A 21,974-nucleotide genomic window follows, 5' to 3' on the forward strand; every position below is an offset into this window, starting at 1 on the left:
GCAAGGCGGGCCGGGATTGGCGGAAGCTTTGAGGCTGCGGCCCATGGGAGCGCGAGGCGCTCAGTTGGGCGGAGCCAGGGGTGCTCGCAGGGTCCACTGCTGTCATTCTTCTCAGCCGCCGGCCTGCGCGGCAGCCGCTCCTTTTAGCGCCGTGTCCCCGTTCCCGGCCGTGTCACTTTACATACTTAACTCTCTTTCCCTCCTTCCTTTCTATTTACAGACACCGCCCCGCTCACTCCCTCCCGCGGAACCCTCGTGAGCCGGTGCCGGACACAGCGGAGACGGTGCTGTCACTGCTTTGTCCCTTTATTGCCACCACGGGGGCCTGTGAGGGTCCCTCGGCTTTCCTGGGGAGGGTGGGGAGGGGTGTGGGCGATCCCAGGACTCTGGGAGGGGGGGGCCAGGACTTTTTGGTGGGGTCCCGAGGGTCGCATGGGGAGGGGTTTCCAGAGGGTGGGGGAGGGAGTCCCAGGGGCATCCCAGGGTGTCGTGGGGGCCACTGGAGGTCCCAGGGAGATCTTGGGGCCTGGAGGGCTCAAGGTGGGTCCCCAGGGGGTCCCAGGGCTCAGGGAGAATTCCCAGTTAATATTTCGGGGAAAAGGGGGAGTCCCTCAGGGGTTGCCGGGGGGAGGAACGCCCCCTCCCCCGGTGCTGCCCCGGCTGAGGGTCCGGCTGCGGCCGCGCTCCCCCTCCCCAACGGTGACCGAGCCGGTGCGCGAGCGGGACAGGCGCGTCATGGCGGAGGCGGCCACTGTGGGGACACAGCCACTGGCCTTGAGACACGCCCTCTCCCTCCAAACCACACCCCTTTCCTCCAAACCACACCCAATCCAAAACCACCTGTCCTGAAGCCACGCCCCCTCCCCAATCCGCAGGCTCAGTGTACTCATGCATATTGATGACCTCTCATGCATATTGATAACCCCTCATGCATATTGAGAATCCCTCATGCATATTGATGACCCCACATGCATGTTGATGGTCCCTCATGCATATTGATGCCCCCTCATGCATATTGATGGCCCTCTGGTGTCCCTCGGGGTTACTCACTGTAGCCCATGCCCTGCAGGAAGTACTTGATGGCCTCGGTCAGCCGGCCGGGCTGGGGGGAGGGGCACGGTCAGCGCTGACCACTGAACGTTCCCCGGGTGACCGCTCCCCCCCCCCACACCACTGACCCCAGCTGTGACCTCTGACCCCTCACCTGGGCGATCTGCGGCTGCCCACCACCATCGGCCATCTGCAAGAGAGGTCATTGAGTGACCATCAAGTGGTCACTCAGTGGTCACTCAGTGGTCACTCAGCGGTCACTGAGAGGTCAAAGGTCACCTTCAGGAAGGACGTTTGCGTCGGGTCCAGTTTGGCGTTGCACTCAACCTTGGGGGATGGGCCAGGGAGGGGTCGAGGGGTCAGGGTGGTGTCAGATGACCACACCCTGAGTGACCACGCCCGACCATCACCTGTCCCCCACTCACCACAGCGTCCTCGTGCGGGGAGTTGTCACCGACCACCAGCAGGACTGGGCAGCTGGGAGGGGGGTCAAGGGGTCACTCAGGGGCCAGTGGTCACTCAGGGGTTACTCAAGGGTCACTGGTCACTCAGTGGTCACTCACCGCAGGCTCCCGGCCCCGCTCCGCTCCAGGCCTAGGTCGCCACGGCTGAGGAGGATGAGGGGGTGGGGGCAACATGTCAGCCCCACCCACCATGGCCACACCCCTTTGCCCATCAGGCCACACCCCATGGCTGTAACTCCACCCCCAAAGCCACACCCATCACACACAGCCACGCCCATTGAAGGAAACCCCACCCACCCCTGTTTTGGTGCCTTTTGGCCTTGCTACTCCAGACCATGCCCCCAAGGCCACACCCTCACCTGGTGTACATAGACCAGAGCAGGGCAGGGTTGGGCGTGGCCGCCAGGTGCTCCCGGAGGCGCCGGACAGGGGGAGTGGCAGCCGCCAGCTCGTCCTGGGGACCGCCCAGCAATGTCCACCCCAGTGACCTCCCAGTGACCCCCAGTGACCCCCCAGTGACTGCTCTGACCTCCCAGTGACCACAGTGACCCTCCAATGACCCCAGCGACCCCTGTGACCTCTCAGTGACCCCCCAGTGACCCTGTGACCTCCCAGTGACCTGTGACCCCCCCAGTGACCCCTCAATGACCACAGTGACCCCCTGTGACCTCCCAGTGACCTCCCAGTGACCACAGTGACCCCTCAATGACCACAGTGACACCCCGTGATCCCCAGTGACCCACATGACCTCCCAGTGGCCCCCCAGTGAGCCCCCTGGGACCCGTGACCCCCCAGTGACCTCCCAGTGACCTCCCCAGGACCTCCTGGGAGCCCCCAGATCCCCCAGCGCTGCCCCGAGACAGCCGTGGCCGCCCCCAGACCCAGAAATGTCCCGCGAAGGGCCCCGGGCCCCGTCCCCACCTGGGTGAAGAGGTGGCTCAGGATCATCTCATTCGTCGACATCCTCAGCCCCGACAGCTGGGGAGGAACAGTGTGAGACCCCCCCAAATCCCCCCGAGACCCCCAGAGCTTCAGAGAGACCCAAACAACCCCGAGATCCCCCCCAATCCCCACAGAAACCCCAGAGCCCGAAACCCCCAGCCCCAAATCCCCCCGAGATTCCCCCCCAATCCCCACAGGAACCCCAGAGCCCCAAGCCTCCCCAGCCCCCCACGCCCCCTAAGGACCCCCAGGCCCCCCCTTTTCCTCCCCCCCTGCCCCATGCTTGACCACACCCCCCTGGCCGCGCCCCGCCCACGCCCCCAGCCACACCCACCTTGCTGGCGGCCCAGTCCATCCAGCCTTTGGCGCGGGGGTCGAGGTTGACCAGCACCAGCCCCTCCACAGCCTCGGGGTGCAGCAGCTGGGGGGGACCCCCGGGTGACCCCAGAGTGCCCCCAGTACCCCCCCAGTGCCTCCCCAGTATCCCCAGTACCCCCTCATTGCCTCCACCGTATCCCCAGTGGCCCCCAGTGCCCCCCCAGTATCCCAAGTGCCCCCCAATGCCTCCCCAGTACCCCCAGTACCCCCCCAGTGCCCCCTGACCTCCCCAGTGCCTCCACAGTACCCCCAGTACCCCCCCAGTGCCTCCCCAGTATCCACAGTGCCCCCCCAGTGCCCTCAGTACCCCCCCAATGCCCCCCCAGTGCCCCCAGTGCCCCCCCAGTACCTCCCCAGTACCCCCCCCAGTACCCCCAGTACCCCCCAGTGCCCCCCAACCCCCCAGTGCCCCCCGACCCCCCCAGCCCTGCCCCTCTCCCACTCACCCCAAACTTGGCCAGCACGAAGGCCCCGGCCCCCACCCCCACCCCGACGATGCTGCGGATGCTGCGGGGGGAGAGGCAAAAGGTCAGAGGTCACGGCAGGCGCTGACCCCTCCCCCATCCTCCCCTCCCCCATCCCCCCTCCCCCACTCACCCCAGGCCCTGCAGGACCCCCGGGACGGCCTCGGCCAGCTGCTCCAGAGAGGGGTACTGGTACCTGCGGCCAGTGGTCACTCGGTCACCCGGGGGTCACTCAGGGGTCACCCAGGGGTAACTCAATCACCCAGGGGTCACCCAGGGGTCACTCGGTCACCCGGGGGTCACTCAGGGGTCACCCAGGGGTAACTTGGTCATCCAGGGGTCACTCAGGGGTCACTCGGTCACCCGGGGGTCATTCAGGGGTCACTCGGGGGTCACTCGGTCACACAGGGGTCACTCAGGGGTCACTCGGGTCATCCAGGGGTCACTCAGGGGTCACTCGGTCACCCGGGGGTCACTCAGGGGTCACTCAGGGGTCACTCAGTCACCCAGGGGTCACTCAGGGGTCACTCGGGATTAGCAATCACTCAACAGTCACTCAGTGGTCACTTGCGGTCACTTGTGGTCACTCCTGGTCACTCAGTGGTCACACTGTCACTTGCGGTCACTTGCAGTCACTCAGTGGCCACTTCTGGTCACTCCCGGCCACTCCCGGTCACTCAGTGGTCACTCGCGGTCACTCAGTGGTCACTCAGTGTCAATCCTGGCCACTCGCGGTCACTCGCGGTCACTCAGTATCACTCGCAGTCACTCAGTGGTCACTCAGTGGTCACTCCCGGTCACTCGCAGCCACTCGCGGTCACTCAGTGGTCACTCAGTGGTCACTCAGTGTCAATCCCGGTCACTCGCGGCCACTCGCGGTCACTCGCAGTCACTCGCGGTCACTCAGTGGTCACTCCCGGTCACTCGCAGCCACTCGCGGTCACTCAGTGGTCACTCAGTGGTCACTCAGTGTCAATCCCAGCCACTCGCGGTCACTCGCGGTCACTCGCGGTCACTCGCGGTCACTCGGTACCCGGGCGGGTAGGGCGGCGCCCCCTCCTCCATGCCGGGCGGCTCCAGGTGCACCAGGTGGAAGCTCCGGGCGATCTCCATCATCTCGGGGTGCCCGAACAGCTCCGAGAAGCAGGTCTGGTCTGGGGGGCAGGGGTCAGCGGCGCGCGCGGGGGGCGGGGGGCGCGCGGGGGGGGCGGGGACTCACGCGTGTGCCCCACGTCCGGCAGGGTCAGCAGCGCGGGGCGCCCGGGCCGGGGGCACCCCGAGATCCAGGCGTGCACCACCCCGAAGGGCGTCTCCAGAAGGTGCTGCCAGGTGGGAAGCCCCGGTCAGCCCAAACCGGGATCCCGGCCCGCAAAGGCGGGGTTTGCTCCCCAAAAACCGCCCCGAAGCCGGCGGGAATGGCTCGGGAATGGCCCAAAAAGAGCGGTTTTACCCCCGGAACCGATGCGAAACCCCGCATTTTCACCCCCACGTTCCTGACTTTGACCCTAAATTCCTAGTTTTCACCCCAAATTTGCCACTTCCCCCCTCCATATTCCCTCGAAATTCCCTCCTTTCACGCCGAATTCCTCATTTTTTATCTCCTAAATCCTCATTTCTGTCCCCAAATTCCTCATTTTTGCCCCAAATGTCCTCATTTCCGCCCTCCAAATCCTCAGTTTGGCCCCCCCAATTCCTTCTTTTCACCCCAAAACGGCCCGTTTGCACCTCCCAAATCCAAAAACTTCTCCTTGATCCTCAGAACTGGAATTTGTACTCCCCAAATCCCCAGATTTTGCCTTGAAATGCCCCAAATCCCAGGTTCAACCCCATTCCCCCCTCCAAAATTCTTCAAGTTTTTTACCCACCTTGCCCTAAAAATCCCCACTTTGGCCCCAGATCCCAAACTTTAACCCTGTGATTCCCGGCTCTGACCGCAATTTCCCCTTTCCTCCCAAAACCTCCCCTTTATCCCCCAAATTCCGCTCCCAGATCACCAAATCCCAGCCCAAATCCCCCTTTTTTCCCCCAAATTCTTGAGTTTTCCCCTCAAATTCCCAATTTCCCCACCACTCTTCCTTCTTTACTCCCCAAATACCCCAATTTCCACCCAAACCCATCCATTTCTGTCCCAAGTTCCCGGCTTTTCCCCCAAATTCCCTCATTCTTCTCCCCAAGCCCCCCTTTATCCCTGAAATTCCGCCCCAAATCGCTGTTTTCAACCCCAAATCCCCTTTTCCCATCCAAAATTTCCCCTTGAGACACCGAATTTCGCTCCGAATTCCCCGATTTCCCCTCCGAATCCCCGATTTCCCCCTCGACCCCCAAATCCAGCCCCGATCCCCCAAATTCCGCCCCTTCGGCCCCATTTCCGCGCCCCCAAATTCCCGAATTCCCCCAATTTCCCCCCGCTTTCCCCCCCAGCCCTCCCCCACCCCCAATCCCGACCGCGCCCCTCCCCCTCCAGCCCCTCCCCCACGCGACCACGCCCCGGGATTTCCCCCAAAATCCCAATTTTCCCCCCTAAAAAAAACCGCCCGGGAAACCCCGGGGATTTTGGGGAGGGGGAGGGGAGGGGGCGGTGGGGGGGAGGGGTGGGGGCGTCCGCCCCTCCCCCCCCCCCACCCCCAATGCTCACCTTGACCTCCGGGGGGGGAGGGGCGGCCTCGTGCAGCTCCATGACCCTGAATGTCGGGGGTGGGGGAGGGGTGGGGTCAGAGGTCAGGACCCCTCCCCTCCCCCCCCCGCGACCCCCGCGCCCCTCCCCCACCCCGCCCGCCCCTCCCCCACCTCCCCGGGGTCGGAACCTGCGGCCACCTTGAGGCGCCCTCTGAGAGCGGCCCCTCCCCCACCCCGGGGCCCCTCCCCCCACCCCACCCCGGGGCCCCTCCCCCCACCCCCGCCCGGTTCCCACGGGGTGGGGGAGGGGCGCCGCCCCAAAATAGCCCCGGGGGGGGAGGGTGGCCGGCTGCTGCCCCTCCCCCCACGCCCCCGTGTGATTGCTGTAATTAATTCGCCCTAACGAACTTCATTCCACTCGTAATTAACTTTTATCCAACTTTTAATTAACTTTACACGGCTCTTGACCAACTTTTGCCCAACTTTTAATCAACTTTATTTCACTTCTGCAAACTCCAAACAACTTCTCTCGTGCTCGTTAAGGCCACGCCCCCTCCCTTCACTAATGAGTTCATTAATTAATTATTTAATTAATTAACCGGCCTGGAGGGGGGAGGAGCCGCCTGGAATGTAAACGATCTGGAATGGTTCGTTAATTAATCCATTCATTAATTAACTGCGCAAAGCAGAACAGAGTAGTCAAGTAGGGATATAGTAGTTAATTAGCCTCCAATCATTGATTAATTAAGCCCCTGGGGATAATCAAGCCCCTGAAAGCAGCAGCCTTAAGCAGGAAAATTGATCAGGAATATTAATTAGCCTTTGGTAATTATTTGCAGGTGCCATTAGCATTGATTAACTAATTAATGGCAATGATAGCCCAGAATTACTTAATCAGGGGCGATAATGAGGCATTACTAATTAGCTGGGGGGCTGATAAGTTTTGAATAAATTAACAGCCTGGGCTAATTAATCAGTAGATGTTAATTGCCCTGAATAATTAATGGCGGAGCTATTTAGCCTTAAATAATAAATTGTAGCAGTTAATTAACCGTGCGTAACGGCACTGATGGACCTGGAATAGTTGACTGGGTGGGCTAATTAATCTGGAATAATTAAGGAACAGGGGCTAATTAACCTGGAATGATGAGTCAATGGCACAGTATCGCCTGGAATAATTAACAGAATGAGGCTAATTAACCTGGAATGATTAATCGAGGGGATTAATTAGCCTGGAATCAATGGGGTTAATTAACCGTGTACCTGGCCCTGAGAGTTCACCGCTCGTTAATGGGCGCTAATTAATGCCCGGGGGAGACACACATGGGAATGACACAGAATTCATTACATGGAATTAATTAATTACTTGGGAATTGATTAATCACACGGAATTAATTCCATGGAACCAATCACACGGAATTAAGGCAAAATCCAGAGGGGACAAAGACTGGGATGAGACGGGATTGAGACGGAATGAATTAATACGGAATTAATGACTGGGGATTGACACGGAATTAATGACACGGGATCGACATGGAATTAACGACATGCGATTGACATGGAATTAACGACATGCGATTGATATGGAATTAATGATTGGGGATTTTCGCGGAATTAATGATTAGAGATTTTCACGGAATTAACGATTTGGGATTTTCATGGAATTAATGATTTGGGATTTTCACGGAATTAAGGCGAAATCCACGTCGGGATTTGTGGAAGGCACGCCACGGGAACGGCACGGGATGAACATGCGGGATTTTTGTGGAATTACAGGGAATTAAGGCAAAACCCAAGGCAGGACGGAAGCAGGGACGCCCCGGGAATTCCGTGGGAATTCCGTGGGATCAAGGCACCGCCCCGAGGCGCGGGGACAACGCAGATCCGCCGTCACGAGCGGCGTGACGTCACCTTGGTGACGCCATCCCGGTGACGTCATGCCGGTGACATAACCCAGGTGACGTCATCGCGGTGACGTCATCCCAGGCACGTCACGGGGCGTCCGGCCGCGTCCGGCTACGTCCGGGCTCGTCCAGTTTGGGGGCCAGGGCGAGCAGCAGCGCCCGCAGATGCCGCGCGCCCTCCTGAGCAGCCGCCAGCACCTCCTCGTGCCCCGTCAGCGCGGCCGGGTGTGGCTCCGGCCCCGCCCCTCCCGCCGTGACGTCAGAGCCGTCCTCGTCCTCGTCACCGGGCGCCGAGTTGGTGATGAGGGACAGCCCCAGCACGCGCAGCCCCAGGTGACGTGCGGCCGCCGCCTCTGACACCGTGCTCATACCTGGGGGGACAGCGAGGCTGGGGACACACCTGGGCACACCTGGACACACCTGGGCTCACCTGGGGGCATCTGGACACACCTGGAGACACACCTGGGGACACCTGGGCATACCTGGGCTCACCGGGGCACACCTGCGGGCATCTGGATACACCTGGGGACACACCTGGGGACACCTGGACACACCTGGACACACCTGGACGCACCTGGGGACACTTGGACACACCTGGGGACACCTCTGGGGACACCTGGGCTCACCTGGGGACACCCGGGGACACACCTGGGGTGTACTGACCCCAAACTCAGGGGGCTTTGGGCATTTGGAGCTATTTGGCTCTGCTTTGGGATTCTTTTGGGGGTGATTTGGGGTGATTTGCGGCTGTTTTGGGGCCAGATTTTGGGGCTGGATTTGGGGCTCTTTTCAGGTGAATCTGGGCTGCTTTGGGGCCGTTCCGCTGCTCTTTTGGGGCCGATTTCGGACTCTTTTTGGACTCCTCTTTTGGGACCCTCTCCCCACCCTCCCGGGCCCCTCTCCTCACCTACGGCATCGGCCCCGAGGCGCCGCAGCAGCCGGCACTCGGCGGGGGTCTCGTAGCTGGGTCCCCCCACGCCCACGTAGACCCCAGGGCGGGCCCGCAGCTCCTTGGGGGCCAGGGACAGCGCCAGGCGCCGCAGCCCGGGGTCGTAGGCGTCCGTCATGGCCGGGAAGCGCGGCCCGAACCTGCCGGGAACCGCGGCACCAAGGGATGGGGCCGGTTCCCGCAGAACCGGCTCCTCCTCACCCCAAAATCAGCCCCGTCCCCCCCAGTACGGCCATTTTTACCTCCAGATTGGCCCCTTCTGCCCCCACAATGCCCATTTCCACCCCAAACCCCCCTTTCACCCCCAAACCCCCCTTTCACCCCCAAACCCCCCTTCTTCCCCCCAAACCCCGCCCCGACCCCGCCTCAGCAGGCCCCGCCCACCTCTCGTCATTGGGCCCCACGAGGGGCGAGCGTCCGGCCAGGCCGGGGAGGTCGATGTGGTCGCGGATGACCAGCAGGTGACCGGGGCCCAGGTGTGGCCGCAGGGACCCCGCGGCGTTGGTCAGCACCAGGGTGTGGACTCCGGCCAGAGCCAGAGCCCGGACAGGAACCACCACCTGTGGGCGTGGCCAGGGCGTGGTCAGGGGAGGGGCCAAGGGTGGCCCCAGGTGAGGGTGTGGCCCCAGGTGAGGGTGTGGCCCCAGGGGTGGGCATGTCCCAGGTGAGGGTGTGGCTCCAGGTGAGGGTGTGGCCCCAGAGGTGGGCGTTGCCCTCAGGTTAGGGATGGCTCACCTGGGCGGGGCTGTAGCCTTCGTACAGGTGGAACCGGCCCTGCAGGACGGCACAGGGGGCGGAGCCCAGGCGGCCGACGACCAATCGCCCGGCATGGCCCTGCACTGGGGGTGGGGCCGGGGTCACCACACCCCCCTGAGCCCCAGGAGACCCGCGGCGCTCCCGCTAAATCCCCAAACCATCCCAAAATCCCCCCAAACTGTCCCAGACCACCCAAAATCCCCCTGGACCTCTCGCTTACAACACTCCCAGCACTCGCAGCACTCCCAGCGCTCCCAGTTCCCCCAGTTCCCCGAGCAATCCCAGTTCCTCCAGCGCTCCCAGCACTCCCAGTTCTCCGGCTCCCAGTTCCCCCAGTTGCCCCAGTTCCCCCGGTACCGGTGCTGCGGGGGAAGTGCGGGATCTCGGCGTAGTCGAAGCTCTGCGGCTCCGAGAGCTCCTGGGCCAGCGCCCCCAGCCCCGAGCCGCACACCAGGGCCACGCGCGGAGCCTCCCGCAGCCGCGCCCGCAGCCAGGCCGCCGCCTCGGCGCACGCCTCGTAACTGGGACAGACCGGTACGGACCAGTATGGACCAGTACGGACCAGTATGGACCAGTATGGACCAGTACGGACCAGTACAGGTCAGTATGGACCAGTACAGGTCAGTATGGACCACTGTGGGCCAGTGTGGCAGTGCATGGACCAGTCTGGCACCAGTTTGGCACCAGTGGGGTCCCAGTGATGTCCCAGGGGCACAGGTGGGCCCAGGGGATGTGTGAAGGGACCCCCAGGACACCCAAAAGGAGCCACTGGGACCCCCGGGACCTCTGGAATCACCCCAGGAGCCCTAGAATGATCCCTTGGATTCCTGGAATGACCTCTGGAATGACCCCAGGAGCCCCGGAATGACCCCGGGATCTCTGAAATGACCCCAGGAGCCCCGGAATGACCCCTTAGATCCCCGGAATGACCCCAGGAGCCCTGGAATGACCCCTTGGATTACTGAAATGACCCCCAGAATGACCCCAGGACCCCTGGAATGACCCCGGGACCCCCGTAATGACTCCGGGATCTCTGAAATGACCCCAGGACCCCCGGAATGACCCCTTGGATTCCTGGAATGACCCCAGGAGCTCTGGAATGACCCCCGAGAGCCCCGGAAAGACCCCAGGAGCTCTGGAATGACCCCAGGACCCCCGGAATGACCCCTTAGGTGCCCGGAACGACCCCTGGATTCCTGGAATGACCCCCGGGAGCCCCGGAATGACCCCGGGGTTCCCCAAAAGGACTCTTAGGGACGGTGGGGACCCATCGGGCGATGGAGGGGGGCACCGCGGACCCCCCCGAAGGGCCCCAGGGACACCCAGGAGCCACGGGGTGACAGGTGGGAACCCCCAGGAGCCCCAGAACGGCTGGGATGACCCCCAGGGTCCCCCCGGCACCCCCCGGACGCCCCCCGAGCCCCGCCGGGCCCCCCCATCCTCGACCTTGACTCTCGCCCCGGAGCAGCCGCGGCCCGGGCTCGGGGCCAGACGGACTTGGGACGGGGCGGGAGATGCTCCGCCCCCCGAATCCCCCCAAAACCCCCCGAATCCCCCCCCAAAACCCCTCTCCCCATCCCTGCTCCTTCCCCTCCCCATCAATGGGATTGGGGGGGTGGTCTTTAAGCCCCCAGGCCACGCCCCCTGGCGCCGATTGGCCGCCGCGGAGGTAGGAGACCCTCAGGCCGCGATCCCATTGGGTCATCCCCGCCCCCAGCATCCTCCCATCCCCAAAAACTCCTCGAAAAGCCCCCCCGGGACCCCCCCTCACCTCCCGTCCATCGGAGCCGCGTCTGCGCCGCCGACCCCGCCCCCCGCCGCTTATGAGGGGGCGCGTCGGGTGACGTCACCGCGCACGATCGCGCCCCCCTCGCCTCGCCCAATCAGGGGCTGCGCTGGCCCGACCGCGCCCCCCCGTCGCCATGGAAACCGCCGCGGGAGAAGCGGTGGGAGCGGCAGGAGCTGCGGCCAATCACCGCGCGGCACCGGCGGTAAATCCAGCCAATGGGACCGCGAGAAGCGAGGGGCAGGCAAGGCGTTGCCGGGAAACAAGAGGGGTTGGGGAAATCACGTGAGAGCAGAGTCGGCCAGTGGGAACGCGGGGAGGGACCCGGAATAGCGGCGGGAACGTTGCCTGGCAACGCCGGGTGGGGCGGGAGTGTCACGTGGACGAGGAGAACCAATGAGAGCGCGAGGAAGAACCCGGAAAGCGGCGCGGGCGTTGCCCGGCAACGCCGCCAGGGAGGGTCACGTTGGCCGAGCGGGCCAATGGGAGCGCTTGGAGCGGTGACGGCGTCGCCCGGCAACGCCGCGGGGCGGTCACGTGATTCGGCGGGGCCAATGGCGGTTCGCGGGAGGTGGAGGTCGCGGGGAGCAGCCTTCACGTGACCCCAGCGGACCAATCGGGCTCAGAGGGGCGTGGCGCAGGCGCTGTCATGGCGGACGGGGAGCGATCGCCGCTGCTGCCGCCCGAGGCGGGGCCGGGGCCGGGCGGGGCCGCGGCCTCCGGTGAGAGAGGGCGGGGTCACTCGGGACCATCGTGGCGTTACCAGGGGCGGGGCCTGGCGAGGCGGGCAAGCCGGAGGGGCGTGGCTTAGCTCGTTGAGAGGGGAGGGGCGTGGTTTGTTTGGGCGTGGCTCGGTGACTGATCCGCCGTTCCCCATTGGCAGGTGGCGGGGGGCCGGGTCCCGGCGAGGGCCCGCCCCCTTACTCGCCATTGGGCAGCCCCGAGGGGGTGGGGGCGGGGCCCCCGGCGGTCACGTGCCGCGTGTGCCAGCGGCCAATCAGCGTCGAGGGCAAGACGCATCAGCACGTGGTGAAGTGCGGGGGGTGCGGTGAGGCCACGGTAAGGGTTAGCGTTAGGGGGCGGTGCCTAAACGGGGCGGGGCCTGAATGGGCGTGGTATGATTTGGGTGGGGTATGATTTGGGTGGGGTCCGAGTGGGCGGGGCTTGGCCTGAGGGGGATGGGGGTTTTCTGGTGGGGTGGGGTCTGAAAGCGGCGTGGTCTGAGCTGGGTGGGGTCGGGGGGGCTCCGGGGTGAAGGAAGGGGCGGGGCATGTGGGGGCGGGGTTCCACCTGGGGCGGGTGGTGCTCGAGGGTGTGTCCCCTGAGGCCCCGCCCCCTGTGCTGTGGCAGCCAATCCGAACGGCCCCTGGCGGGAAGAAATACGTGCGGTGTCCATGCAACTGCCTGCTGGTGTGCAGGGCCTCGGCCCAGCGCATCGCTTGCCCGCGGCCATACTGGTCAGACTGGGAAGGGACTGGGATGGGTTGGGAGGGGACTGGGAGAGACTGGGAGGGGCTGGGTGGGTACTGGGAGGTGACTGTGGGGTCTGGGGGGAATAGGGGTGGACTGGGGAGGAGTGCAAAGGAACTGGGATGGTGTTCTGGGGTATTGGGAGGGACTGGGAGGGGTCACTGGGCCATACTGGGGGCACTGGAGGGAAGTATGGGGGGTTCCTGGGCCAAGCTGGGCCCAACCCCCCAACCAGTATAACCCAGTTCCCCCCAGTAAGAGGATCATCAACCTGGGCCCGGTGCAGACGGGGGCCCCCAGCCCTGACCCACCCCCCGGGGGGGTGCGCGTGGCCTGCGCCCACTGCGGGGGACCCTTCCTGGTAAGCCACACCCCTTCGGGTCCCGCCCACCCTGATCCCGCCCCTTTGGCACGCCCTTGTGACCACGCCTTTTTCCCCGCAGTGGGCGGAGCTCCCCGACCGCTCCCTGGCACGCTGCCCCCACTGCCGCAAGGTGTAAGTCAGGCCCCGCCCCTTTGGAGGTGTGGTTCTGGCAACCGCGCCCCTCGCCCGTGTAGGAGTGGTCACTCTGGAGGTGACCACGCCCCCTTTGCAACGCCCAGGTCTGCCATTGGCCGGCGGTTCCCACGGCGACGCTGCCTCTGCTGCCTGCTGGGGGCACTGCTGATGGGCGGGGCCGCAGCCGGACTGGCGGTGAGGGAGGGGCCTGGGGGTGGGGCCTAAGGGGGTGTGGTCAGGGAGGGGAAGGGAGCTCAGATGTCAATGGGGCAGAGTCTGGCAGGTTTTAAGGGGGAGGGACTCCAGGAATGCAGGTCAAGGGGTGTGGCTTAAAAAGGTGGGGCTTGAAGGGGGAGTGGCTGGAATGGAATGAGGTGGGAGGAGGGGTGTGGCTTTAGTGGGGTGTGGCCTAACTTTTTGTGGCAGTGCTCTGAGGGGCGTGGCTTCAAGGAGGCGGTCTTAATCCATGTGGAGGGTGTGGCCTAGTGGGTGTGGCACAAGTGGGTGTGGCTTAAAGCTGCAGTCAGGGCAGAGCCAGTGCCAATGACCACGCCCCCCTGCCCCACCCAGGCTGGAACGTGGTGGCTGTGGCGCCGGGCGCGGTGGGTGCCGGCGGCGTGGGCGGTGCTGGGGGCGGGGGCGGGGGCGTGTCTGCTGCGTGCGGCCTACTGGGGCTGTGTGCGGGTCAGCCAGCCCCTCCCCCCACGTGCCTGACCACGCCCACCTGCCTGGACACGCCCCTTCGCCATGGAACACGCCCACGGGCGCGGCCGCGTTGGGGACGCGCCTCAGTCGTGATGACGTCATGTGGCCACACCCTGTTCACTACTGGACAATTTGGTGATTTCCGGCCCCGCCCCTTCCTTCAGCATGGCCCCGCCCCCTCCTGCATGCCTTGGGCCCAGCCCACCTGTACATAAGCCCCGCCCCCTGTACAGTCCTATTTATTGAACGGCCACACCCACCACGGGTGGCCTTGTATGTAAATAAACCCAAAACCAACATTTCACCCCAAAATTCACCTTTATTAAAACATCAGGGGAGGGAGGGGCAGTCCCTGAGGGGGTGGGGGGCTGAGGGGGCGGGGCCTTTGGGGTGGGGGAGGGGTGGGAACGGATTTCGGGCTGCTTCGGGAAGTTTTGTGACCGAGCAGCGACAGCAGCACCTGAGAGGCCCAAATTTGGGCAGTTTTGGGGGAATTGGGATAAAACGGAGAGTGAGATGCCATCTGGGTCTTGATGACATCATCCAAACTGTACTTTGAGTCAATTTTGGGACATTTTGGGCCAACATGTAATCTAAAGCCTGGATGGCGCCATCAACAGACAACTTTGTTTGGTTGAACTTAAGCAAATTTTGGGCCGATTTCAAAACGGCTTTTTGGGGCCCAACTTGAACTTTTTGAACTCTGATTCTTTCCGAGCCTATTTGGGGCCAATTTGCGCCAACACGGGGCCGACTCCCCTCCGGTTAAAATTGGGCGACACCGCCTGGGCCGTGCCGGGGCCGCCGCCGGATCTCCCCGGGGGGATCGGGGGCGGCCGCAGGGCCCTAGACGGCCAGCAGGGCGGTGATGGGGCAGTGGTCACTGCCCGGCACGGTGCTGCGGATCTTGCAGTCGCAGAGCGCGCCCAGCAGCCGCCGCGACAGCACGGCGTAGTCCAGCCGCCAGCCCACGTTGCGGGCCCGCGCGCCGCCCAGGTAGGTCCAGAAGGTGAAGGCGCCGCGCGCCTCGGGGTACAGGTGGCGGAAGGAGTCGACGAAGCCGGCGGCCAGCAGGCGGGAGAAGCCCTCGCGCTCCTGCGGCGTGAAGCCGGGGTTGGCGCGGTTGACGCGAGGGTGGCACAGGTCGATCTCGCAGTGCGCCACATTGAGGTCGCCGCACAGCAGCACCGGCTTGCGCTCATCCAGGCGCCGCAGGAAGGACAGGAAGGCGGCGTCGAAGCGCAGCCGCGGCTCCAGCCGCACCAGGCCCCGGCCCGCGTTGGGCACGTAGGCCGACACCACGAAGAGCGACGGGAACTCGGCCGTCACCACGCGGCCGTCGACGTCGTGCTCGGGGTCGCCTGCGGGGCACCGGGAGTGAGCGGGGGGACTGGGAGGGCACTGGGAATGAACTGGGAGTGTCTGGGGGGACTGGGAATGAACTGGGAGTGACTGGGGGGACTGGAAATGAGCTGGGAATGACTGGGGGGACTGGGAAGGGATTGGGAATGAACTGGAAGTGACTGGAGGGGACTGGGAATGAATTGGGAGTGACTGGGGGTTCTGGGAAGGACTTGGGAGATACTGGAGGGGACTGGGAGGGCACTGGGAATGAACTGGGAGGGACTGGGGGCACAGGGAGGGGATTGGGAATGAACTGGGAATGACTTGGGGCACTGGGAGGGCACTGGGAATGAACTGGGAATGACTTGGGGCACTGGGAGGGCACTGGGAATGAACTGGAAATGACTGGGGGCACTGGGAGGGCACTTGGAATGAACTGGGAGGGACTGGGGGCACAGAGAGGGGATTGGGAATGAACTGGGAGGGACTGGGGGCACAGGGAGGGGATTGGGAATGAACTGGGAGTGACCGGGGGCACTGGGAAGGAGTGGGGAGGGACTGGAGGGGACAGTGATGGCACTGGGAATTGGGATGGTTTTGGGGTGGTTTGGGGTTGGGTTTGGGGTCTATTTGGGCTGGGTTTAGGGTGTGTTTGGGCTGGGTTTGGGTTCAGGGTGTGTTTGGGGTGCTCTGGGGCTCTCACCAATGCCGTAGGTGACATTAAGGGGCTCAGTCTTGGCCAGCAGCCCCACACCGCTGTAGCCTGGCCGGTCCTTGGCGCTTGACCAGAACTGGTGCGGGAGCCCCGGCAGCGCCCGGATCTCGGCGGGCACGGCCGAGACGGCGCATTTGGTCTCCTGCAGGCACAGCACGTCCGGGGCCTCCTCCTGCACCCACTGCGGGGACCCCCGGTCAGAGCAGGAACCCCCAAACACGACCAGATTACACCGGGGGGGAGCGGAACGACGCTGGGAGCCCCAAAACGCCCAGGGAACAACCAGAAATGGCCAGGGGAACCCCGAAATTATTCTGAGCGCTGCCCGGAAGGCTCGAAGGATCCCTCCCAAATACATGGGGACCCCCGGAACTGTACGGGACCCTACCCCAGCGCCCCCCAAAACCTGCGGTTGGCCCCTCCCACTCCCGCTAGCCCCTCCCCCAGCCCCACCCAGGCACTCACCTGGGCCCCGCCCTTGCGCACCCAGGCCCGCAGCCCGTCCACGTTCCAGGAGGAGACCTTGAGCGTCCAGCGCCGGCCCTCGGGCGTGGCCTCGCGGGTGGGCGGGTCCTCGTACAGCGGGGCCGGCGGCGCCTTGGCCACCTTGGCAGGGCCGGGCCCTGCGTGGGGAGGGTTACTGGGAGCACTGGGAGCACTGGGAGGGGGGGCGGGGTGGACTGGGCTGTACTGGGTCCAACTGGGGTTTACAGGGCTCACAGTGGGGTGGTACTCTGGGTTCTGAGGGGTCACACTGGGTTGTACTGGGCTGTAAAGCATTATACTGGTCCGGACTGGTCACTCACCGGCCTCGTCCCCGCTGCCGCTCTCCTCCTTCTTCTTCCCGCGCTTCGGCATGGCGAAGACCCCGCCCACTGCGGTCCGGACACGCCCCCTCCGCCGATGCCCCGCCTATCCGGCTTTAAGCCGCGCCCCTGCGTGGGAGAGGGAGAACATCAGAGCGAGCCCCGCGGCCAATCAGAGCGCGCCGAACCCTTAATCCCCACCTCCCCTCCACACCTCAGCCAATCAGGGCGCGCCTCCCCCCACGGCGCGGCAGCCAATCACCGCCCGCCGCCGCCACGTGCAGCGCTGGGGGCCGAACCGGGGCCGATGGGGATCGGAACCGGGGCCGGGGCCGGGAACAACCGGGCCAGACCGGGCCCAAACCGGGCCCGAACGGCGCCCGGTGCCCCGCGTTCGACCCGCCCGCCCTCCTCCCCTCGCCAGCTGTCAATCATCTCCCGCAGTGACCAATCAGCGCCCGCCGCTGTCCCGGTCGAACCCGTCCCCTCCCCCTCCTCATCCAGCCCAATCAGCGCGCGCCGTACCTCAGCCCGCGGGACCAATCAGCGGCCGCGGCGGCGGCACGCGGGACCAATCAGCGGCCGCGGGGCGGGGGCGGCGGCGGGAGCGGCGCGAGTGGCTCCACGCGCGCGGGAACCGTGAGGGGAGGGAATGGATGGAGGAGGCGTGGCCGGAACCGGAAACGTTCCGGGGGTTGGTGGGGCGGTGGAGCGGAAGTGGCGTAGCGGAGCGGCGGGAGAAACGGCGGGAGGAGAGACGGCGGCGGCAGCGTGACGTCACTGGGGGGACACCGGGGAGCCCGGCGTGACGTCATGCCGACCGTGCTGGGCCTGGAGGGCTCCGCCAACAAGGTGGGCGCGGGGGTGGTGCGGGACGGCGTCGTCCTCAGCAACCGCCGCGCCACCTACGTCACGCCGCCGGGACAGGGTGACGTCATTGCCCCCTTCGCCCCCTCTCCCCCGGTGTCCCCCCGCGCTGTCCCCCCTCCCCCCCCACTGACCCCTCCCCGCTCCTTTTCCCCCTCAGGCTTCGCCCCCGGCCCCACCGGGCGGCACCACCGGGCCGTGCTGCTGGGCCTGGTCCAGGCCGCGCTGCGCGAGGCGGGCGTCGGGCCCCGCGACCTCGACGGGGTCGCCTTCACCAAGGGTAAGGCCGAGAAGTGCCCCCAGAAACCAGACCGGGACCCCCGAAGACTCCTTGGGCCCCACAGACCTTATAAAGACCCCAGAGGCCCCACAGATCCCCTATGGACCCCACAGACCCCACAGATCTCTTACAGACCCCACAGACCTCCTGCAGCCCCCACAGATCTGCTACAGTCCCCACAGACCCCACAAATCTCTTACAGATCCCACAGATCCCCCACAGATCCCCTACAGGCTCCACAGACCCCACAGATCTCGTGCAGCCCCTACAGATCCCACAGATCTGCTGCAGTCCCCAGAGACCACACAGATCCCCTATAGCCCACACAGACCCCACAGAACTCACAGTTCTCTTACAGACACTACAGATCCCCTGTAGGCCCCACAGATCTTTTACAGACTGCATAGAACCCCTGGTACCCCCACACAACTCCTACAGACCCCACAGAACTCACAGATCTCTTACAGACCCCACAGACCCCACAGATCTCCTGAAGCCCCCACAGACCTCACAGATCTCTTAAAGACCCCACAGATCCCCTGGTGCCCCCACACAACTCCTACAGGCCCTACACACCCCACAGATCCCCTAAAGACCCTACAGGCCCCACAGACCCCCTGAGGACCCCACAGATGAGGCTTTGGAGGGTCCCAGGGGGATTTTGGGGCTCCTGTGACCCCAACTTGGGTGAAGGCCCCGGGATGGGGTCCCTAGGCCATGGCTGAGACCATTACTGGGACTCAGGGGGGTTTTGGGGTGTCCTGGGGGAGTCTTGATGATCACACCCACTCTGGGGGAGATTGGGGTCTCCTGGGGGGGATTTGGCGTGTCCTGGGGGGGGAATTTGGGGTGTCCTGGGGGAGTTTTGGGGTGTCTGAGGGGGGTTTTTGGGGTGACACATCCCTGATCCCGCAGGCCTGGGCATGGGCTCCCCCCGGCCGTGGGTGAGACCATTACTGGGGTTCAGGGGGTGGTTTTTGGGGTGTCTCGGGGGTGGTTTTGGGGTGACATGGCCCTGGTTTGACAGGCCCGGGCATGGGCTCCCCCCTGGCCGTGGGTGAGACCATTACTGGGGTTCAGGGGGGAGTTTTGGGGTGACACAGCCCTGGTTTGGCAGGCCCTGGAATGGGCTCCCCCCTGGCCATGGGTGAGACCATTACTGGGGTTCAGGGGGGAGTTTTGGGGTGACACAGCCCTGATCCCACAGGCCCTGGAATGGGCTCCCCCCTGGCCGTGGTAGCGGCCGTGGCGCGGACGCTGGCGCAGCTCTGGGGGCGGCCCCTGCTGGCCGTCAATCACTGCGTGGGGCACATCGAGATGGGGCGGCTGCTGGGCCCCGCCCCCGACCCACTGGTGCTCTACGTCAGCGGCGGCAACACCCAGGTATCGCGACAGAGACACCGCGGGCTGGCCTCGGGGGAGGGGGGAAACGGCCGGTATCGCGATATATCGTGATGGGAGAGGGAGAAGACGGCCGATATCGCGATATGTCGTGAGGGGAGAGGGAGGACACGGCCGATATCGCGATATATTGTGAGAGGAGAGGGAGGGAGCAGCCGGTACCGCGCGGGATCCCGGCGGTGACGCGGTGCGAGTGCCCGCAGGTGATCGCGTACTCCCGGCACCGGTACCGGATCCTGGGCGAGACCCTGGACGTGGCCGTGGGGAACTGCATTGACCGCCTGGCCCGGCTGCTGCAGGTGAGCCACGCCCCTTCCGGCCACGCCCAGCCTGGCCACGCCTTTCCAGCCACGCCCTCGCTGACCCCACCGCTTTTCCCGCAGATCCCAAACGCCCCCAGCCCCGGCTACAACGTGGAGCAGCTGGCCAAGAGGTGACCCCAAAATCTCCCCGAGCTCCTTTGGGAGCCCCTGGGAACCCCCAGACCTCCCTAAACTCCCCCAAATTCCCCCCGAGTTCCCTCTGGAGCCTCTGGGAACCCCCAGACCTCCCTAAACCCCCCCAAATTCCCGCCACGGGACCCCAGGGGCCACCGGCTGATCCCGCTGCCCTACGTGGTCAAGGGTCTCGACGTCTCCTTCTCGGGGCTCCTGTCCCACCTCCAGGTACCCCCAAATCCTCCTGGGAGGGGCCCAGAGCGCCCTGAGGGGGGCCAGGAGCAGCGGGGAGACCCTGAAACGCTTTTTGTGCCCCCCCAGGCTGTGACCCCCAAACTGCTGGGGTCGGGGGAGGCGACGCCGGAGGATTTGTGCTTCTCCCTGCAGGTGGAGGGGCTGAAAGACGGGGTTTTGGGGGGGATTTGGGGGTTTGGGGGGATTTTGGGGGGTTACATTGGGGTTTGGGGGGGATTTGGGGGTTTGGGGGGGATTTTGGGGGAGTTCATTGGGGTTTGGGGGAGTTAATTGGGGTTTGGGAAGGATTTTGGGGGGTTCATTGGGGTGTGGGGAGGATTAATAGGGGTTTGGTGTGAATTAATTGGGGTTTGGAGGGGATTAATTGGGGTTTCTGGGTCCCCAAAGGGTGTTTGGGGTGGATGTGGGGTGCTTTGGGGCATCGCTTTGGGTTAACGAGGTTCTGGGAGCACTTTAGGGAGGGGTTATGAGGATTTTGGGGTAATAAATGGGGTTTGGAGGATTTTACGGGGTCTTGGGGCGATGTGTGGAGCTCGGGAGGGGCTGTGGGTGTGAGCAGAGGGGTTCGGGGGGTTTGTGCCTGGGGCTGGCGGTTTTGGGGTGATGTTGAGGGGGGCGCTGTGGGCGGGGTTTGGGGTTTGGGGCGCTGACGTTTTTGGGGCGGGGCAGGAGACGGCGTTCGCGATGCTGGCCGAGGTCACCGAGCGCGCGCTGGCGCTGACGCGGGCGCGGCACCTGCTGCTCGTGGGGGGCGTGGCCTGTGAGTGGGCGGGGTCACGCTGGGGGGGCGGGAGCTCTCGGGACCCTGATTTTGGGTGGGAGGAGCCAAATCTGTAGGGCAGGGAGCCACGCCCAAAGGGGTTGGTCACAGCCGTGAGGGGCGTGGCCATAGCAGGGGGCAGGGTGCCACACCCAAAGGGCGTGGTCACACCTGTGAGGGGCATGGCCATAGCAGGGGGCAGGGTGCCACACACAGAGGGCGTGGTCACACCTGTGAGGGGCGTGGCCACAGCGGGAGGGCAGGGACCAAGGGGCGGGGTCGAGCTCCCTGTCAAGAGGGGTGGGACTCCCCCATTTGCGGGGCAGGGGAGGAGCCAGGGGCCAGCCCCGCCCACAGCCCCACCCACCACACCTGTGTGCGCAGGTAACCGCCGGCTGCAGGAGATGCTGCAGACAATGTGCAGGGCCCGGGGGGCGGAGCTGTGCCCCACAGACGAGAGGTGAGGGCAGGGCCTGCCTCGGGGGTGGGTCATATCTGTGGGACACACCTGTGGGACACACCTGTGACCTTCCAGCCCTGGCCTTTGTCCCCAGGTACTGCATCGACAACGGCGCCATGATCGCCCAGGCCGGGTGGGAGATGCTGAGAGTGGGGCAGGTGACGGAGCTCAGCCAATCAGGGATCACGCAGAGGTCAGGGGGCGTGGCCGTACAGCTGGGGCGGGGTGGGGACTGTCTGAGCTCTGACCTTTGACCTCTGCCTGTGCACAGGTACCGGACGGATGAGGTGGAGGTGACCTGGAGGGACTGAGGTGACCACACCCCAAATGGCCACGCCCTTTTAATAAAATACACTCCACCCCTCCCATCTTCTGGCCACGCCTCTTTATGTGTGGATGATGCCATTCAATTGGTGACCCCGCCCATCTAGAGAGGACCAATCAGCTTCCATCACTGCTTGTCAGTCACCCAGGGAACTCGGCTCTCCCACTGTCAATCAACTGATGTAAGCCACGCCCCTTTTGTTTGGTTACATCAACGCCCTCTATCAATCAACAGCTTCAATCCCCGCCCTTTGCATTGGGTTATATCAGTGCCCTCTCTGTCAATCAACCGTGAGCCACGCCCACTCGTATTGCATAACCGCAGCTCTCTCCTGCATGAGT

General features: G+C 64.5%; 5 protein-coding genes across 5 annotated transcripts; 2 read left to right on the forward strand and 3 right to left on the reverse strand.

Moving 5' to 3' along the window:
- Positions 1-288: 288 nt before the first annotated feature.
- LOC111942841 (protein NDRG2-like) lies at positions 289-6,156 on the reverse strand. The gene is made up of 15 exons (XM_086870639.1): positions 6,086-6,156; positions 5,934-5,979; positions 4,518-4,620; positions 4,332-4,452; positions 3,432-3,494; positions 3,281-3,341; positions 2,791-2,877; positions 2,436-2,492; positions 1,874-1,968; positions 1,614-1,658; positions 1,476-1,527; positions 1,330-1,377; positions 1,205-1,240; positions 1,051-1,102; positions 289-751 (listed from the first exon to the last, which is right to left on the reverse strand). The coding sequence occupies exons 2-15, from the start codon at positions 5,973-5,975 to the stop codon at positions 612-614; spliced, it is 1,002 nt and encodes a 333-aa protein (XP_086726765.1). The 5' UTR covers positions 5,976-5,979; positions 6,086-6,156; the 3' UTR covers positions 289-611.
- Positions 6,157-6,338: 182 nt separating this feature from the next.
- Positions 6,339-12,011, reverse strand: PNP (purine nucleoside phosphorylase). Its single transcript, XM_086870648.1, has 6 exons — positions 11,295-12,011; positions 9,881-10,044; positions 9,503-9,606; positions 9,152-9,327; positions 8,726-8,907; positions 6,339-8,189 (listed from the first exon to the last, which is right to left on the reverse strand). The coding sequence occupies exons 1-6, from the start codon at positions 11,303-11,305 to the stop codon at positions 7,906-7,908; spliced, it is 921 nt and encodes a 306-aa protein (XP_086726774.1). The 5' UTR covers positions 11,306-12,011; the 3' UTR covers positions 6,339-7,905.
- PIP4P1 (phosphatidylinositol-4,5-bisphosphate 4-phosphatase 1) lies at positions 11,959-14,287 on the forward strand. Its single transcript, XM_086870650.1, has 7 exons — positions 11,959-12,031; positions 12,193-12,368; positions 12,660-12,766; positions 13,035-13,140; positions 13,223-13,275; positions 13,383-13,473; positions 13,849-14,287. The coding sequence occupies exons 1-7, from the start codon at positions 11,959-11,961 to the stop codon at positions 13,990-13,992; spliced, it is 750 nt and encodes a 249-aa protein (XP_086726776.1). The 3' UTR covers positions 13,993-14,287.
- APEX1 (apurinic/apyrimidinic endodeoxyribonuclease 1) lies at positions 14,283-17,521 on the reverse strand. The gene is made up of 5 exons (XM_086870649.1): positions 17,374-17,521; positions 16,849-16,977; positions 16,508-16,665; positions 16,031-16,223; positions 14,283-15,344 (listed from the first exon to the last, which is right to left on the reverse strand). Exons 2-5 carry the CDS (start codon positions 16,898-16,900, stop codon positions 14,830-14,832), a joined length of 918 nt encoding a protein of 305 aa, XP_086726775.1. The 5' UTR covers positions 16,901-16,977; positions 17,374-17,521; the 3' UTR covers positions 14,283-14,829.
- A 122-nt stretch (positions 17,522-17,643) lies between these two features.
- On the forward strand, positions 17,644-21,676 carry OSGEP (O-sialoglycoprotein endopeptidase). The gene is made up of 11 exons (XM_086870641.1): positions 17,644-17,776; positions 17,876-17,995; positions 19,203-19,378; positions 19,600-19,695; positions 19,780-19,829; positions 19,983-20,061; positions 20,155-20,220; positions 20,758-20,848; positions 21,233-21,308; positions 21,403-21,501; positions 21,580-21,676. Exons 1-11 carry the CDS (start codon positions 17,662-17,664, stop codon positions 21,617-21,619), a joined length of 1,008 nt encoding a protein of 335 aa, XP_086726767.1. The 5' UTR covers positions 17,644-17,661; the 3' UTR covers positions 21,620-21,676.
- Positions 21,677-21,974: the final 298 nt, after the last annotated feature.

The sequence above is a fragment of the Cyanistes caeruleus genome, chromosome 33, assembly GCF_971803275.1.
Source record: "Cyanistes caeruleus chromosome 33, bCyaCae1.hap1.1, whole genome shotgun sequence".
NCBI lineage: Eukaryota > Metazoa > Chordata > Aves > Passeriformes > Paridae > Cyanistes > Cyanistes caeruleus.

What these genes read in the sequence shown, in the direction of transcription:
- LOC111942841 (XM_086870639.1), bottom strand. Translation starts at nt 5,975, where the DNA reads ATGGAGCTGCACGAGGCCGCCCCTCCCCCCCCGGAGGTCAAG. An exon ending in CTCCCCCCCCGGAGGTCAAG is followed by an intron (nt 4,621 to 5,933) that starts GTGAGCATTGGG and finishes CCCACCTGGCAG; the next exon opens with CACCTTCTGGAGACGCCCTT. An exon ending in GGCAGCCGCAGATCGCCCAG is followed by an intron (nt 1,103 to 1,204) that starts GTGAGGGGTCAG and finishes CCCTCCCCCCAG; the next exon opens with CCCGGCCGGCTGACCGAGGC.
- PNP (XM_086870648.1), bottom strand. An exon ending in GCACTTCCCCCGCAGCACCG is followed by an intron (nt 9,607 to 9,880) that starts GTACCGGGGGAA and finishes CCCCACCCCCAG; the next exon opens with TGCAGGGCCATGCCGGGCGA. An exon ending in GTGGGGCCCAATGACGAGAG is followed by an intron (nt 8,908 to 9,151) that starts GTGGGCGGGGCC and finishes GGTTCCCGGCAG; the next exon opens with GTTCGGGCCGCGCTTCCCGG.
- PIP4P1 (XM_086870650.1), top strand. Translation starts at nt 11,959, where the DNA reads ATGGCGGACGGGGAGCGATCGCCGCTGCTGCCGCCCGAGGCGGGGCCG. An exon ending in GGGCGGGGCCGCGGCCTCCG is followed by an intron (nt 12,032 to 12,192) that starts GTGAGAGAGGGC and finishes CCCCATTGGCAG; the next exon opens with GTGGCGGGGGGCCGGGTCCC. An exon ending in TGCCCCCACTGCCGCAAGGT is followed by an intron (nt 13,276 to 13,382) that starts GTAAGTCAGGCC and finishes TGCAACGCCCAG; the next exon opens with GTCTGCCATTGGCCGGCGGT.
- APEX1 (XM_086870649.1), bottom strand. Translation starts at nt 16,900, where the DNA reads ATGCCGAAGCGCGGGAAGAAGAAGGAGGAGAGCGGCAGCGGGGACGAG. An exon ending in TGCGCAAGGGCGGGGCCCAG is followed by an intron (nt 16,224 to 16,507) that starts GTGAGTGCCTGG and finishes GGGTCCCCGCAG; the next exon opens with TGGGTGCAGGAGGAGGCCCC. An exon ending in TAATGTCACCTACGGCATTG is followed by an intron (nt 15,345 to 16,030) that starts GTGAGAGCCCCA and finishes GGTGCCCCGCAG; the next exon opens with GCGACCCCGAGCACGACGTC.
- OSGEP (XM_086870641.1), top strand. Translation starts at nt 17,662, where the DNA reads ATGCCGACCGTGCTGGGCCTGGAGGGCTCCGCCAACAAGGTGGGCGCG. An exon ending in CGTCACGCCGCCGGGACAGG is followed by an intron (nt 17,777 to 17,875) that starts GTGACGTCATTG and finishes TTTCCCCCTCAG; the next exon opens with GCTTCGCCCCCGGCCCCACC. An exon ending in GTGGAGCAGCTGGCCAAGAG is followed by an intron (nt 19,830 to 19,982) that starts GTGACCCCAAAA and finishes ACGGGACCCCAG; the next exon opens with GGGCCACCGGCTGATCCCGC.